Source organism: Rhizophagus irregularis, chromosome 2 (assembly GCF_026210795.1).
Source record: "Rhizophagus irregularis chromosome 2, complete sequence".
NCBI classification, from domain to species: domain Eukaryota; kingdom Fungi; phylum Glomeromycota; class Glomeromycetes; order Glomerales; family Glomeraceae; genus Rhizophagus; species Rhizophagus irregularis.
This window is the reverse complement of record NC_089430.1, coordinates 5,700,841-5,718,012: the sequence shown is the minus strand read 5'-3', so window position 1 is coordinate 5,718,012 and position 17,172 is coordinate 5,700,841. Positions and strand designations below refer to the sequence as shown.

The 17,172-nt window shown below is 27.7% G+C and overlaps 3 protein-coding genes across 3 annotated transcripts; all 3 read right to left on the bottom strand.

The window, feature by feature from the left end:
• Nucleotides 1–1,929: 1,929 nt before the first annotated feature.
• On the bottom strand, nt 1,930–3,217 carry OCT59_012537 (uncharacterized protein; the record flags this gene model as incomplete). Its single annotated transcript, XM_066134552.1, has 5 exons — nt 1,930–1,985; nt 2,052–2,168; nt 2,254–2,376; nt 2,445–3,124; nt 3,198–3,217. The coding sequence occupies 5 exons, from the start codon at nt 3,215–3,217 to the stop codon at nt 1,930–1,932; spliced, it is 996 nt and encodes a 331-aa protein (XP_065989807.1).
• A 1,238-nt stretch (nt 3,218–4,455) lies between these two features.
• Nucleotides 4,456–5,015, bottom strand: OCT59_012536 (uncharacterized protein; the record flags this gene model as incomplete). The annotated part of the gene is made up of 5 exons (XM_066134551.1): nt 4,456–4,530; nt 4,617–4,689; nt 4,777–4,801; nt 4,884–4,916; nt 5,000–5,015. The coding sequence occupies 5 exons, from the start codon at nt 5,013–5,015 to the stop codon at nt 4,456–4,458; spliced, it is 222 nt and encodes a 73-aa protein (XP_065989806.1).
• Nucleotides 5,016–5,063: 48 nt separating this feature from the next.
• OCT59_012535 (uncharacterized protein) lies at nt 5,064–6,439 on the bottom strand (the record flags this gene model as incomplete). Its single annotated transcript, XM_066134550.1, has 5 exons — nt 5,064–5,078; nt 5,162–5,198; nt 5,917–5,971; nt 6,056–6,336; nt 6,435–6,439. The coding sequence occupies 5 exons, from the start codon at nt 6,437–6,439 to the stop codon at nt 5,064–5,066; spliced, it is 393 nt and encodes a 130-aa protein (XP_065989805.1).
• Nucleotides 6,440–17,172: the final 10,733 nt, after the last annotated feature.

The window sequence follows — 17,172 nt, the reverse complement described above, 5'->3', positions numbered from 1 at the left end:
TAACCGTCGTAAACTTAAAATTATTTCTTTCTTCAATTATATATACCTCAGAAAAATGAATAGCAACATTCGTTGATAGAGGTAACGAAATTGTAAATTTTGTTTATCCCTATAAAATACTGTATATTTATGTACACGAATGATGATAATTTTTTTAAAAAAAAATTTATTTTGCAAAATTTTTTTAAACGATAGTTTTCATTCCAGCTTAGTATTATTTTTGACGATGATACTCCTAAAAATGGTAAATCTTGTCGAAATAAGATCTAATATTAATGAAAATTTTCATATTACGGAGAATAGAACTTGAAACAACACATGATAATGAAAGCAAAAGCGTTGTATATGCCACTTTTAAGTTTGTAGAATCTTTTTATTTTATTTATTGCGATTTTTTTTGTTATCGTTATTTATTTGTTTATCATTTTTTTTTAATGGGCTTGTATCCGATTACTTATTTTGGATGAGGCAAATACATATCAATAGTAAACTTTTCAAGATAAGTTTATCATGGCTGAGCGGAAATCAAATTAAACTTTTATACTTTTCCAGCTGCAAGTTTAGTATAAATAATTGAATTTAGTTATTCAATTTGATCGAAATTATCTCTTTTTTGAGTAGTAGACGGTAATTTTTATGTTATACCTGAAATTACACAAAAAAGATACAGTGATAATTGTTAAGTTTCTTGCAAAATATTGGCTGTTCAATCTAAGGACAAACTGAATTGGCAAAAGATCAGCACCGGTTGAAATAAATTTTTTTGGTAGAATTTTTTTTTAATATAGGTATTAAAAGCTTTTTCTTTGATAGAATTTCTTTGGGGATTTTATTTAATAGAAAAATTTTTTTTTTTTGATAAAAAATTTCGTTAGTGAATTTTTTATTGATAGGGAATGTCTTTTAATAGAGGAGTTTTATTTTTTGATAGATAATTTCAGTAAAGAATTACATTTGAGAACTTTTTTTAATGATAGAGAATTTCATTAAAGAATTTATCTTAAATAGGGAGATAAATAATTTTGCTGAAAATTTTTTTTTTTTTGATAGATCATTTCGTTAGTAAATTTTTTAACAGGGGATCTTTTTTCGATAGAGAATTTCGGTAAAGAATTTTTTTTTAATAGAGAAAATGTGTTTTTTGATGGAAGATTTCGCGTTTCATCAAAATTTATAGAAAAAAAAAATACCTCATAAATTTAATGTTCCTGATAAAAGTGATATATTAGATGAATACGTCATAACACGAAACACGAATTAAATGATTTAATACACTGATATCATTACGCAATAACAAAACAGTACTCTTGTACCATACTTTATTTAAAAATAACTTTCACAATTCTGGTAAACGATCTTGATTGCAAATTACTTAATGTTAGAACGTAATTTCGCTAAATTTCGAGAGAAAGTTCTATCTTCGAATCTTACATAAAAAGAAAAATATTAATAGCTTACTACTAATGATTATGTAAAATTTCGGCCGGTTCCAGTACAAAATATTTACAATTGAAAACTTTGCATCGAAATCTTTCATATTAAAATATTAACACTAAAAAATTTTTTTAAAGAACGGAATCCATCATTTTGTTACATTTTATAGTCTAAATTTTTTATTTTTATCAAATTGAAAATCATTACAATTTAAAGTTCTATTTAATGTTACCATCCCTTCAAACTTAGCCTTATAAAAAAAAAATTTGCAATTCAATTATTGAATAACAAATATATATATAACAAATTCTAAAATCATAATTTTCGTCAATTTACCAAGAAAAACAGAACAACTAAACATTAAATAGAATCTAATTTATAATGCGAAAAATAATACATAAAAAAAATAAAAAAAAGTAAAATTTAATTACAGCAACTAAAATGACAAATAAATATCTTGTATCAGTAGATTGATGTTTATCTGTTATCATATATTTATAATTCACCATCTTCATTAATATTCAATTGAGAAATATCAATTCGTAATGATTCTATTTAACAAAATAAATTTCGTTAGTATTTATAAATCTTAATCTTTGTGATTATTAAATTAATACCTGAATATTCCATGCTTATAATGTCATTATTTTGTTCGAAATCAGAATGTTTTGGTTCAGGAAGATTACTATCATTAATGTCCAATCGAGAAACATCAATTTGCTGAGATAACGATGCTATTAATAAGTAATGTCATTTATGTTATTTATTAGTATTTTTTTATGAATATAGAATATACACTTTTTCATTATTAAACAATACCTGAAGATTTAACGTTAATTATGTTATCGCTTTGTTTATAATAATCATTAGAAGTTTTTGGTTTATGAAGATTATTATCATTAATTTTTGATCGAGAAGCATCAATTTGTTGAGATAACGATACTATTTAACAAATAATTTTTTAGTAGTATTCTTTAATAATTATTCCAAATACTTTTCATTAACAATACCTGAAAATTCAGCGCTAATTATGTTGTCATTGTGTATATAGTAGTCATCAGAATTTTTTGGCTTAGGAAGATTATCAAAACGAAGTAATCTACTTGTATAAATTGCTTCAGAATGTGTTTCGTATGATAATCCTAAATTAATTAAAGGAATTCTACTATTTGTTGGCTTGTTATTTATTTCATCCGCTTCTTTAATTTCTACTGGATCATTCTTCCAATTGTATAAAGTATCTTCAATTTCTTCTGCACTTGGTCGTTTTAATGCATCAGCATCTAAACATCTTTTAATTGATTGGACAATTAATTGAGGGACTTTAATATTGAAACTTGGTCTATATCCTTGACAAATTTTTATTGCTAAATTTCCATCATGGCCTTCATCACAAAAAGGATATGAACCAGAAATTACTTCGTACATAATTATTCCAAAACTATAAATATCTGCGGCTTTTGTATAATTTTGCCCTTGTAAAATTTCAGGAGCCATATAAGGTAAAACACCATACGCACTATTTTTTTTTGTATTACAATCTGTAAGTTTACATGATAATCCCATATCTGTTATGGCAGTTTTATATTTAAGCTTTAATATATTGCCAATATGTAAGTCTCGATGAATCAAATTGCTTTCGTGAATAAATTCAAGCCCAGTTATAATATCTTCTAAACAACAAACACTACTAGAAAATACAATCACTGTGGCTAGCAATAATGTGTAGTAATCCCTTTCTAATAATAAAATATACAACATACCATACACAACGATCGAACATCAACGTAGGACCCCGAGCTATACATAGAAAAGTCCTGCCAAAATCATGTAGATCGCTTCCATTTGTGGATAATGCCGACCAGCATTACATAGTGCCGGCCCTGAAGAAAATGCGTGGAGCTAATAGTAAATGTGTGCCGATCTCCCCTGACCTATATACAGTATATATAACTCGTCGGGACTCGGGATCCTATCAACGTATTTACTATACAAGAAACAAACCAAAATTCAAGCAACAATTATTATACCAAAAAACAAATCTTTTTAAACAAAAATCATTCACGATTATCTCGACAACGCACCTTATAAATAAAGGTGCTGGCATTATAATAATTGTTGACTCCTTTTCAGTGCACGTCTACAAAAGATAGACTGCATCCCAGGCCGACTTCTGATAGCAAACTTGTATTTCAGAGGGAAATAGAATTTATTATCATGAACGTTTATCTAAGACCACACAGTGACATCACTATCAAATTCATCAACAACTTGATAAAAATATCAACAAAAAAAGCACGCACCAAATCAAGAATTCATAATTTTGGAAAAAAATTTGCTACACGCAGTCAACAATAACAAATACTAAATTCAGAATAACAGAATTAATAATTAAAGATATAAAAAAAAATTTTTACAATAAAAACTCAAGAATTTCAACGTGCGTGCTGACATTCACGTGTTACATGTCTATTACCATCACGCATGATTATCCCGTACAAAATCAAATGGCCCGCGTTATGGAGAATTATTAAGAGTCACGTGACGTGTTTTACCAGCATTAGAGTTCTGGGTTTCGTACCCGTCGGCCCATACCCTTCTATCTAATTCAAAAAAGTTAATTATTTTATATTGGCAAAAAAATCAATTATTCTTATATTTTAAATTTTTAAAAATAAAAAAAGATTAATGACTGACTAGGAAAACGGAAACTGCTATTAAGTCCGAGGTGGTGCGCCAAGGAATATAGGTTCAGTTTCTAGTATGAACGGCATAATTGGGAATTACACAGATATCCGGACATGACGCCATCAAGCGTAGATATAGTACTTCGTTACTAAAAAAAAATAACAAAATTAATAAAAAACTTTCAGAAATTCAACCATTGATTCAATAATTATCTTGTACAAACCGCTTGAAGACGTTTATTTCTTTTAGCAGCTAAAAAAATAAAAGTAAATACCCAGTTGTTCTGTTAATTATTTAATTTTACTAATTTCCTTACCTAACGGTTAGTTACAACTAGGGAAACGGGAACCGTTGTAAGTCCGGAGCAATAAGTCGTTTCGTCACCCAAAAGCTGCCTAAAATCTGCAACTAAAAAAACAAACAAAATATTAGCAGACGTTACATTTTGTTAAAAATAAAAAAAAAAGACAAAGAAAAAATATTTAAACACATACCGTAATGCATCTAGGGAGAACCGGATTTCCAACCTTACCGAAATTCATGTCCATAGATATTTGAAGAAACTGTCTAAAAAAAAGTAATAAAACGAATTGTTACTAGTAAAAATTTCGTTATTTTGTTAAAACAAATAACAAAGTAAAAAAAATATCTTACCTAAATCTAACGCGTCCAGATGACTCTAAAAAAAGTGAAGATGAATGAAATATTAGCAAACATTTCGCTAAAAGAATTGATTTAAGTAAAAAGAATACTTCACTTACCAAAATATATGTCCAAGAGACTCAAAGAATCACCTACAAAAGAAAAAAAGAAAGAACTATTAGTAACATTTCATTAAAGAAAAATAAAAAAAAAAGTCTGAAAGGGCCAAGTTTACACCAAAATTTATTCATAAAAAACCATTTTTCCTTGGCGCTGCTGGTAACTTTCAGTATTTTGTTTTAAACATCAACCATCTAAAAAAAGAGAAAAATTGAATGTTAACAATGCTTTGTTAGAATAAATAAATTCGAAAAAATACATTTGCAGATGTTCTCACCAAGTTTCTATGTATCCAAAGGGCTAAGAAACAATGCCTAAAAAAGAAAAAAATGTTAAAAACTGGTCATCAAGATAAAAAAATTAAAGAAAAAAAAAATGAAAACCTGAAATATCACGCTCAAGGAAACTAAACACCAGAAAAAGTGAGAGAAGTAAGGGGAAGGGTAAGACGAAGGAAATAGGAAAGTACTTTTTTTTTCATGTGACTTATTTGTTTGATTATTGATCTTATCAGATGTGATACGCGGAGTAACGCGACGTGACAAAATTTTTTCAAATACAGGGTCTTTTTTTTTATATAATGAACATGATACATTTTGCTTTATCAAGTAATCAAGGACATTGCATACAATGTTACTAAAAATAAAAAGTATAAAGGGAAATAAGCAGGGGCATTATGTTTCAAAAAGGAAATTGTGGTGATGACGTAGGTGGAAGGAAGGAAAAATTACATGGGTTAAACCGGTACTACAAATTTATCTAGTTCCGTACAATAAATAGTCCTTCGCTACGCTCCGGACAATTATGTTACCCAAAAAGAAGGGGAACTACCAACGAAAAAAAAAGATAAAAACTAAATTCAGAAGACTAATAATCCTTTATCTTTATTATTGTTTTTCAGAATTATTTTTAGTTGAATCTCGTAACTTTTTTGTTAAGTATGTTAAGTATAACATATTTGAAGATTATTAAATTATTCTATTTACACTATAATCTATTCAAACGATACATATTTAACGTTATGGACAATACGTAACGCTAATATCTAATTGTGAATAATTATCAATTGTATCAATAGGTATAAACCCTATTTAATAAATTATAAAATTATATGAGTATATTTATTTTTAATATTTTATTAAAAAAAAAAATAAAAATAAAAATAAAATACCTGAATCATCCATGGTTATTATATCATCATTTTTTTCATAATAATTATCAAAATTTTTTGGAGCAGGAAGGTTATTAAAATTAAATAATCTACTTGTATAAATAGCATCTGAATGGATTGAATAAGAAAAGGTCAAGATAGTATTACTAGAATCATTATTTTCACCTAATTCACTAAGTTGTTTACGTAAATCTAAACAATTCCAACCATCCAACCATTGACTTATAATTCTTGTAATTTCTTTTATTGTTGGACGATTTGATGGATTTGAATCTAAACATCTTTTAATTAATTGTACAATTAATTGAGGTACTTTAATACTAAATCTTGGTCTATGACCGTTACAAATTTTTATAGCTAAATTTTCATCATGACATACATCATAAAAAGGGGGTAAACCAGAAATGACTTCATACATAATTATACCATAACTATAAATATCAGCAGCATTTGTATAATTTTGACCTTGTAAAATTTCAGGAGCAATATAAGGTAAAACTCCATATACATTATTATTATTAGTATCATCAGGTTTACATAAACCTATATCAGTTATACAAATACGAATATCATCCATATATAATAAATTTCCAGTATGTAAATTTTGATGATTTATTTCTTTTTCATGAATATATTCAAGACCAATTGCAATATCATTTAAAAAACTAATTTTATTTTCCCAATTTAATTTATTATTTTTAATTAAATAATTTCTTAAATTTCCATTTTCTGCATACTCCAAAATCATTAAATAATGTTCTGTTTTTGGATCTTGAGTTATACCATAAAGTTTAATAATATTACTATTAGAATTTACTTTATAATGTGATGCAATCTAAAAAAAAGTACAACTGTGTTAATAATTTTTTTATAACAAAAAAGTATTTGTTATATTTCATTAAATAAATACCTCATTAATAAATTCAGATTTAACATTTTTTGAATCATTTAATCTTTTCAAAGCAAAAATTTTATTTTTATCTTTTCTTTTCCAATTTTTAATTTTATCATCCCATTTATTTATTATTCCATCAATCCAATTTGCTTTATATACTTCACCAAAACCACCTTTTGAAATATATTCTATATTATAAAATTTATCATAAGGTATCCATTCTAATATATCATCCACATTATAATGAGCTGATAATTGAGTATTTTGAATAAATAAATCAATATCGTTATTTCCACTCATCCAATTTTTAAAATTTCGTTTAAAATATTTTACATTACAATCAAAATCATTACATATTTCACACATCTCTTGTGATTCATGCGATGATGATGACTTTTTGAATTTTTTTCTAAGATTATCAAGTAATTTTTTACCGCCCTTAATAATTTTCTTGATTAAAGGACTCATTTAAAAGAAATAATTTTTTTTTTTTTGTGGCGAAGTTAAAATAAAAGTGGGGGATAAATTAATAAGCGTAAAAAAATAACCCAATATGAAAAAATAGACTAACCTAATATGAAAAACAGACTAACCTGATATGAAAAAAAAAGACTAACTCGTTATGAAAAAAAAAGACTAACTTGTTATGAAAAATTATAATAAATAAAAACAAACAAAATCATGTCGATCACGAAATATTAAATATAGTAAAAGAATCTCATATAACCTTATTGGTTTTTGGTGTCATCCCAAAATCAAATTATTCTGATCGATCTGCATTGATGTTGACTCATTTTTCTTTCATTTTTAGCAAATATTTACAATAAAATTTTTTTTTTTACGTATAACAAATCATGATATACTGTGTTTTGGCGTTAATCTATGTTACTTAAGAATTTTAGAATGAAAAAAAAACAATTAAAATAAATTAAATAAATTCAGGTTTTTTAAATGTTACATTTATTATTTAATTTCAATTTCTTTTTTTTTTCATAATAAAATTTTATTGGCAAAGGATTGATAAAATGGAGATTATTTAAAGACTCATTGTTTAATACCTTTATTTACGCTTATTCTGCTAACTAAAATTATGATTCCTATTCGAATATAGTAATCCAATTAAAAATCATTCATTTTAACATTTTATCTCTGTGTATTTCGGAAGATGCGAAATCTTTTCTTCTAATTTATTTATTTATTTATTATATTTGTTTACTGTTATACCCAATACGAATTACCCATATAATCATTTTGCCCATATTTCTGGTTAATTATCAGGTTGATTAATCCGGGTAAAGTTGGAGTAAGGTCGGTACATGATCCAATTGGTTCATTGTAGTAATTGACTAATTGTGTAACTTTTTAAATGATTGTACAAAAATTTTTAATGCCAAATTTATTATTAATATGTCTAAATTTGGTATTTAAAATATGTATTATACTTATACTAAATCATTTGATTTAAAAGAATCTATCGTATTAAAGTTCATATATAGAATCATATGACGATTTTTTGAAATTTTTTTGAAATTTTTTACAATGTTCATAAAAGTTTCTATATACGGATATTTGAAATTCCGAGGTCTCCGTGATCAACATCAAAAAATCACGTTACAATCGGATTATCCTAAAAAAAAAAAGCCAATTTACTTTTTTTGTGAACCTGTTTCCAATCTTTCCAATCTTGTATTAAATGATCATCAACATCTGATGTAATTTTGAATTTTTTGTATTAAAATTCTTTTCTTCGAGGCCTTTTAATAGAATATAATAATTTTACTTTTTTGGTTATTGTACAAAAAAAAAGTAAAAAAAGTTATTTATAAATTATTAATCGTATCAAAAAAATTAAATATAGTAAAAAAAAATAAAATTATTATTATGAAAAAGTAATTTCTCATTACATAATTTCGAATTTCAATTTCGAATTTTTTTTTTTTTTGGAAAAATAAAAATGTTACTTATGATTCAATTTTAAATTATGATCTATAGAATGATATTATAAAACAAGAATAAAATGTAAAATTAATGATTCACCAATTTGAAAAATTTTAATTTAACGTGAAAACTTTTTAAAAAATTTATCGAGTAATTTGATACTGTATTCCTCGATAATTCTAAAAATTCAATGTATTATAAATAAGCAATAAGTTGGTATGTCATACTTGAATATTGAATACAATGTAGTTCAAATAAATCCGTCTTGGATGAAACACTTAAATATACGTGAATAATTTATTCTCTAACTTCGGAAAAATTGTCATCATGTAGAAAAAATATAAGATAAATAATTTTTTAGATAAAAAATTTTAAACTTCTATTTTTTGATTTTTTGATACATTCTTTCAAAATCTTACAAAAATAAATATAGATTGCAGCTAAAAAAAATCAAACTATCAATAAGTTGCTGTCATCATAAAATTAATGACATGTATGACCATTCCGTGAGGTAAAAATTTCTCCGTCGGAGATTTTATTCAGAGTATTTTCCATAGGTATAACTAATTGTTTTTCTTTTCAGACCTTTTGAGTTTACCAAATTTTCACGATAATGTAATGTTTCTGTCTTTCTGGTACTTTATTTGAACAAAGCATTACACTAGTACTACAGTAGAATGTAATCTTTTTTTTGTCAAGATTATTGGCGAGAAATCATCTTGTTGAATAAAATTAATAAAATCAACTTACGAAAATAATGACCTCCGATATTTATTGCTACTAGTTATACTCAATACTGAATACTTTATAGTTATGTTGTTAATAATCGTCCAAGACTATACATAAACTTATTGTTAATAAAACCATAAACATGAGTACATGACCCTGTCCTATGTTAATTTATCCAATTTTATTACAGCTGTAAGTCAGAAATGAGAAATACGTGGTCTTTGCCAACAAAAACGTACGCAAGCTGCGCATAATTCTGTAATTACATATTTAAGTCTTAGTAATATTGCATAGAAATGCGAGGAGGCTTATTTGTATAATCAGGGACGATAATTTTATGCAAATTGCATAAAACCGCAGAAATCGAGTGAATATGGTATGAAATGCTCAAACGCATAGTCGCCGTATAATGCCGCATAAGTAATGGTAATACATAAATATGCTTTATGTCAACCATTTCCTTTTTGGAGCCAGAAATTATTTTATTTTTTTTTTAAAAAAAAAAAACATTAACGATCACGCGAACAATATATTTTGTAATTCAGGCTGCAGCTGAATTACTGCTACGCATTAAAATGCATATTTACTTTTATTGGATTTATTGCAGCATGGAATCATCGTCCTCAATTTATTCTATGAATATGGAAAACAAGTGATTTTAGTTTGATGCATAATACAATATCACTTTGATTGAAGAATAGGAGTACAATTTTCATTTAAATAAACGAATTCGGATTCACAGAATTCGTTAATTTAATTTAAAATTTACAAATTCAGTTGGATGCACTAATGTCGCTCGCCGCATAACTATTATGCGATGTTTACATTTTTAATCTAAACTCCATCTCAGTGTCGATTGTAAGAAAGTAAAAAGCTGAATAATTCTATTTTTTTTTTTCACAAAAAATAATTTATAATTCCCATCTCAGTGTCAAGTAAAAAGCAGTATAATTTCATTTTTTTTTCTCAAAAAATAATTTACAATAATAAACGACAATATATTTAAAGATTTCTGGGGAAATTTCGCTGCTAGAGTCGCAGTTACCATTATAGCTACACGACTTGGCAATAAAACCGAAAGAAGATTATTTTTCATCAATACCATTATTAATATAAAATAGGAAAAAATTCTGTACGTATGTATATTAAAATTGAATTTACATCCTGACGAACACAAAAATATTTTTGAGCATCAAGTTTTAGCTTTGATTTTTGTTATTTAAATGCACCAAATTACGAAATCGATTTTGGTTTTAAAACTTCGAGTTTGGGAACACATGACTGAAATTACCAAGTCTCTGGACTGCATTACATCAAAATTAGAAATATAGTGGACACTTGAAAATTGGATCGCGGTTACTCGGCTAGTCGGGTTATTAGAAAGATACACATATGGGCTACTCACCAACCAAATGTCACATGAAAATAAGTGTGACAATATCGAACCAATCGAATTTAGTGTAACAAGCAAAAAAAAAATCAAAAAAAATATTTCAAACGCTTCTTTTATGTAATAAAACCATTATAAAATACCGCCAAAAATAAAGAATAACCCTTAAAAATATGCTGTTTATTATATAAATACATATAATATACAATAATTACAATAATTATTAAACAATAATGCCTACTTTACTAAAAATGGCTAATTTTTTGAAATATTTTTATAGACCTAGATACAATGGCTTTCAAAACAATTGTGCAATTATTTTGTAAAATGTTTAAAATATATCAAGATATATTTGAAGTATTTTTAAGATTAAAATATTAAAATAATATCAAAGTTAATTATATTATAATATTAAAATAATAACAAAAACATTAAAAAATTATGTGATATTATTTTGAGTTATTTTTATAGACCCAGATACAATATAATTACAAAATAATAACAAAAATATAATAAAAACATTTTGATGTATTAAATGTATTTTTGTAGTATTTTAAAATTATTACAAAATCATTTCAAAAAATTGGCCATTTTTAGTAAAGTAAAAAATAAAAATAAACCTATTAATATATTTAAAAAAAGTTTTACAGCATAAACTGCTGTTTAAAATGCCTTAATAAACGTAATAATGTGCAAATAATGTTATAAAAATAGAGCACATTATACTAACTTTAACATGTCATATATTTACAACATCCAATAGGAAAATGATTCCCTGACGATTCCCCACCATATTGTTTTTTGTAGAAAGCTTATTTTATTTGCAGATCATCACAAATTTCATATATATATTCCTCAATTATATCTAGTGTTCCGAAAGGGTCGAGTCGGGTCGGGTTTGATAATGTATTTGAACTTGACCCGAGTATAAAAATCAAACTCGATAAATATTCGGGTTAAAATTTATGTAACTCGATTCCTGACCCGACCCGATATAGCTTAACTCCCGGATAACCCGGGTCAGATAAATTTTTCAGATCTTCAAAACGAATTTGTTTATGATCAGCAAGACAATAATAGTAACATGTAGATCGCACAATTTTACAAGAAAGATTTCATATTTTTATTGATAAAGTATAAAATTCTAAAATTCTAATTCTCATTATTAAATCATTCTTTCCATATCTTACGCCCACCAAGACTTCAAACACATACATGCACGGATTGTATTAGTTTTGAGATTACTTCTTTTAGCCGTAATTAAATCCGTGCCACCAGAAAAGATCCGTTCTACTGGAACACTTGTAGCTAAATTAAAATCATTTTATTAGCTAGTAATTAGTAATACTAAAAATTGTTAAATGTCTTTACCTGTAATTGCGAGATAATCCCTTGCCATTATTGCTAGGTGCGGATACTCTACTTCATTCAACTACGTATGTTTATAGTAATTAAATTAGTAAAACTAAACTAATAATTTATATTAATTGTTACTATTAAATAATTACCATCCACCAAAGTAGAACATCTTGATTTCGATCTGCTCGAGGAGTTTTTAGGTATAATTCCACTTCATTTTGCTGAAGATTTTGCTTTTTGCCAAAAATATGATCTAAAAATTCATTATCTTCGTCATTATTATCATTAACCTCTACATTTGTAACAGGTGCATAATTATTATTGTAAGCATTTAGAACTGTTTCTTTTGCGTAACGAATAAAACTTTGCTTCCACTTATTATCTTCATAATAGCCCAGCTTAAACCGTGGATCAAGCACTATATAATTGTTAATGTGATAAATATTAGTCAGATTTATAATAAAATTATATTTTTTTATATTTAACTTACCAGTAGCAATTGTATACATAGTAGTATCATCAGTTTTTTCATAATAAATCTCAAGTTTCTCTAATCCTGCTTTAACAGCAATTACCATATCACCAGAGCTATCAAAATTTTCACAATATGTTTCAAGTCCATCCATTAAATAATTATATATTGGTATAGCAGAAGAAAGCATAGGATATTTTGCAGATGAAAGTATTTTAGTAGTCTGTACGAATATCTATTTTAATATAAATAAAAAAAAAAATTTTAATCAATCATAAAGGTTAAATAAATATTACAATTTACTTACCTTTAAAACAGAAATAATCTCTTTGATTTTATTCCATTCATCATCAGTAATTTCAAAACTTCTAAGATCTCTATCTGAATTTACCATTGCATCTATTGCCTAAATATAAAAATAATATTATTATTTTAAATATAAATAAAAAAGCAATTGTATTTAATAAATACTCTAACCTCACGCATTTCAAATGCACGGTTAAGCATGTCAAAGGTGGAATTCCACCGTGTTTTCACATCTAAAATGAGTTTAAGATCCTTAAGATTAGCAGCTTCGGAGTGGCGCACAAATCTTTCTTGGCGTTGTGGTGAAAGTCTTATTTTTACTACAAGTCTACGAAGCTATAATTATAGTATAAAATTAATATTATAACAATTGAAAAATTTAAAAATAATCAATAAATCAACTAACTTTTGGAATTATTTCTCCAGCATTTATAGTTGCATCCATATTATTCATGATGTCATCCTCAGTTTGCGCTTCACCAGCTTTTAATTGCTTTAAGATTTCTTGTACAACTAAATTTATAATATGAGCAAGGCATCGACAATGAGAATTGATAGCATTAAAAAAAATATTTTCTTTGTGACAAACATCTTCTAAATGTTTCATAAAAGTGATATTATTCGATGCATTATCGCTTGTAACTGCAAAAACCTATTAAAGTTACAATGATTTTATGAGATCTAAGTTCATATGATATAAATATTATACAAATTATATATTTACCTTTGCTAAAATTCCGAATTCATGACAACTTTTTACAAAAGCATTACAGAGGTTCTCGCCAGAATGAGGACCGGAAAGATCTATAAAATCCAGTAATTTATCCTGAAGTCTCCAATCTTTTGTAATCCAGTGTGTTGTAATAGCTAAAAAGGCATAGCCATTCATTGATGTCCATGAATCTAAAGCAAATGAAATTCTTCCTGGTACACCCTATTAAATAATTAAATAATTAAATAATTTGATTTATTAAAAATCATTTACGCGTATGTTTAAAATTACCTGAAATAATTCCTTCATTTTTTTTTGTTCCACATTGAAACTTTCTAATATATCATTTTTTATTGTATCTGCTGACAGAACAAGTGCATCTGAATTTAACACCTTTATCATCTGTCGAAAGTATTTATTTTCTAGTGTTGTGAACGGCTGATCATCATCAATTACCCATTTGGAAATGAACCAACGAAAATCTTTTTGTGTAAACTTAAAATGAAAGATGTAAATATTATAAAAATAATTTATATATTTTACTGCTTATATATTAACTTACTTTAGATGGAAAAGTTGTATGGCCTACAAATTCATCTAATGTACTTTGGCTTTCTATTATCAAATTCTTTGCTTTTTTTGGATTTTTATCTGGATGATTACGCTCTAAATGACGCCAAAGATTTGATGTATTAGAGTCTCCTATCTTGCGAAGCCATGTTTTATTTCTAAAATGTTAAGAAAGATAAAATGTTAGCACATATTTATACTATTTAACTTTATAAAATACTTATATACAGTATAAAAAAATTTTATTCTTTTTTAAAAAAATACTTACGGACAGTTCAAACACTTAACTTCCCGGTGAGTTTTTGCATTTTTATGCTGTGATGGGAGGTCGTTTTCTTTAAAAAGTTCTCTAGTAAAAAGTTCACTTCTTAAATAATTTCGCTTCCCAAGAGAGGTTTTTTCAGCTTCACTCATTTTTTTAATACAAATAATACAAATGAAGTTAGATCGCGTAGTAGATCGCGTAGTAGATCGCGTAACATAAATACAGTATATATATCGAAGATCATCTAATCATCTTATTAAAACCCGGGTTAACCCGGGTCAACCCGGGTCAAGCAAAGGTATGACCCTGACTCGACGGGTTGAATCAAATCTATGACTCGTGTCAAATAAATAAAAACCCGATTCGGAATTTAAACACGAGTCGGGTCAAACAACCCGGGTCTGACCCGACCCTTTCGGAACACTAATTATATCACCTGATCATTAATTAATGAAATGAATCGGCCCATATGATAACACGTGACATATATATATTGTGTGATGGCATAGTATAAAGTATAATAAAGTATAATTGTATATACTAATATATAATGTAATTGTGTTATATTAAAAGTAGATTGATTATACTAGAGGGGAACTCTCTTCGCCAATTATCATGTCCAAAAACTTCAGAACAAAAAAAAGGTGGAAGATATGAAAATTTGTTTTTAGACGCATTTCACCATCACCAACTGTTTACTTACTCCTTTACGAACATTTTGCTTTATATAAGTTTATTGGGTCCTGCTTAGTAGTTTTCAATTTTCTTGCTCACAAATACAGTGTGTTGCAAAAAAAACTGGAATAAAGTAAACGGCCATAACTTCACATTGAGAATATAAAAACATAGTAAATTTTTTTTTATTTAAGAGCTAGTAACCAGCTCTTTCTATTAATATAATTTAATAGGAGATTCGTTCTCCATTATTTTCGATAATTAGCTCGCAACGTCGTTTCATTGAACCGGCGAGATTCTTTATCACGGTATCCGGAATTGCCGACCATTCCTCTGCCATAAAACTCTCCAATTCATTGAGATTTTTTGGCATTCGGCGCTCCACATTCCCCTTAACAATAGCCCATAAATTTTCTATCGGATTTAAGTCAGGACTATTTGAGGGCCAATCCATGACTTCCGGGACATTGTTTTGGAGGAATTCTTTAGCAAGACGGCTAGTATGCTTCGGGTCATTGTCTTGCTGGAGCCGCCAATCATCACCGAGCATTGCATCAATCTCCGGAATATGATTTTCAAGGATCTCAACATAAAATTCGGCATTCATTATTCGACGGAAGCAAAACAAACTTGTTTTGCCCATTACGCAAAATCCGCCTCATGCAAAAATCTTTGTTCTGTCTTTTGGCATGGGGCGTATTGGCTGAATTTTCTTATGCCAACGCTTCACAGTGTTCTGGAAGAGTTGGAAGGCCGTTTCATCCGAAAAAAGTGTTGTGTTCCAATTATCATTAATGTGCTGCTGCGCCCATTCGATACGTTTTTGCTTATGCACAGCAGTAAGCATTGGGGTCGCCCTTGGAAGTGATTTTTTATAGCCATGGACAGTTAAGTGCCTTGAAACTGTCGAGTGGGATACTTCAAGGCCCATTTGGCCCAATTTTTTGGCCAAAGTCCTCGTTGGAACTGATGTATCTCTTCGGATACTTTGTCCAAGGGACCTGGAAAATTTGCCGGTAATTTTCCTTGGGTGACCACTTCCCTTTTTTCGGTTTACTATGTTATCCTCTTTTAACTTTTTAATATTATCATATATAGTGGAGAGTGGGATGCGTGTAATCTTGTGTATTTCAGTCCCTTTACGCATACCCTCACTCCACAATTGTAAAATTGTTTGTCGCTGCCTTTCTTTCTTTGAAACTGTCATTTTGCAGCGCAGTAGCTCGGAAAAACATAAATATATTATTTACGAATTAGGTCGGGATTTATGGTCATGATCGTCATGTCGATTTTCCATTTTAGATTTTCCAAATCGGATACAAATTGGGTACGTAAGTCCGATTTATGTCATGTGAATAAAATTCCGGTTTTTTTTGCAACACACTGTATTATTTCTTCCTGTCAGCAACCCAAAAAAGGGCCAAGTAGGGCGAGGTGTTTGCTCCATAAAGTGTTGATAGAATGTTATAATAGAAACGCCGAGAAAACAAAGAAAACGTACTTTTCAGATGACATATGATAGTACATGATAAGAGCACTTTGGACTTTGGGGTCTCTTGGGAATTTTTCAAAAAAAATTTTTAGCGGCTGGAATCTCAAAATGGATTAGGAGGATTTCTGAGGAACCAGTTAGAATGGGTATCGATAAGGTGATTGTTGTGAAATAAATTTGCTGGCATAAATATAACACCGCAGCAAGTTACGTATGTGGAGATTAAGTAGAGGATGAGATCGATAATTTTTCTCAAGTCACGTGATTTCACGTAAAAAATTTTTGAGATTAAAATATAAGGTTTCTTTGTAAGA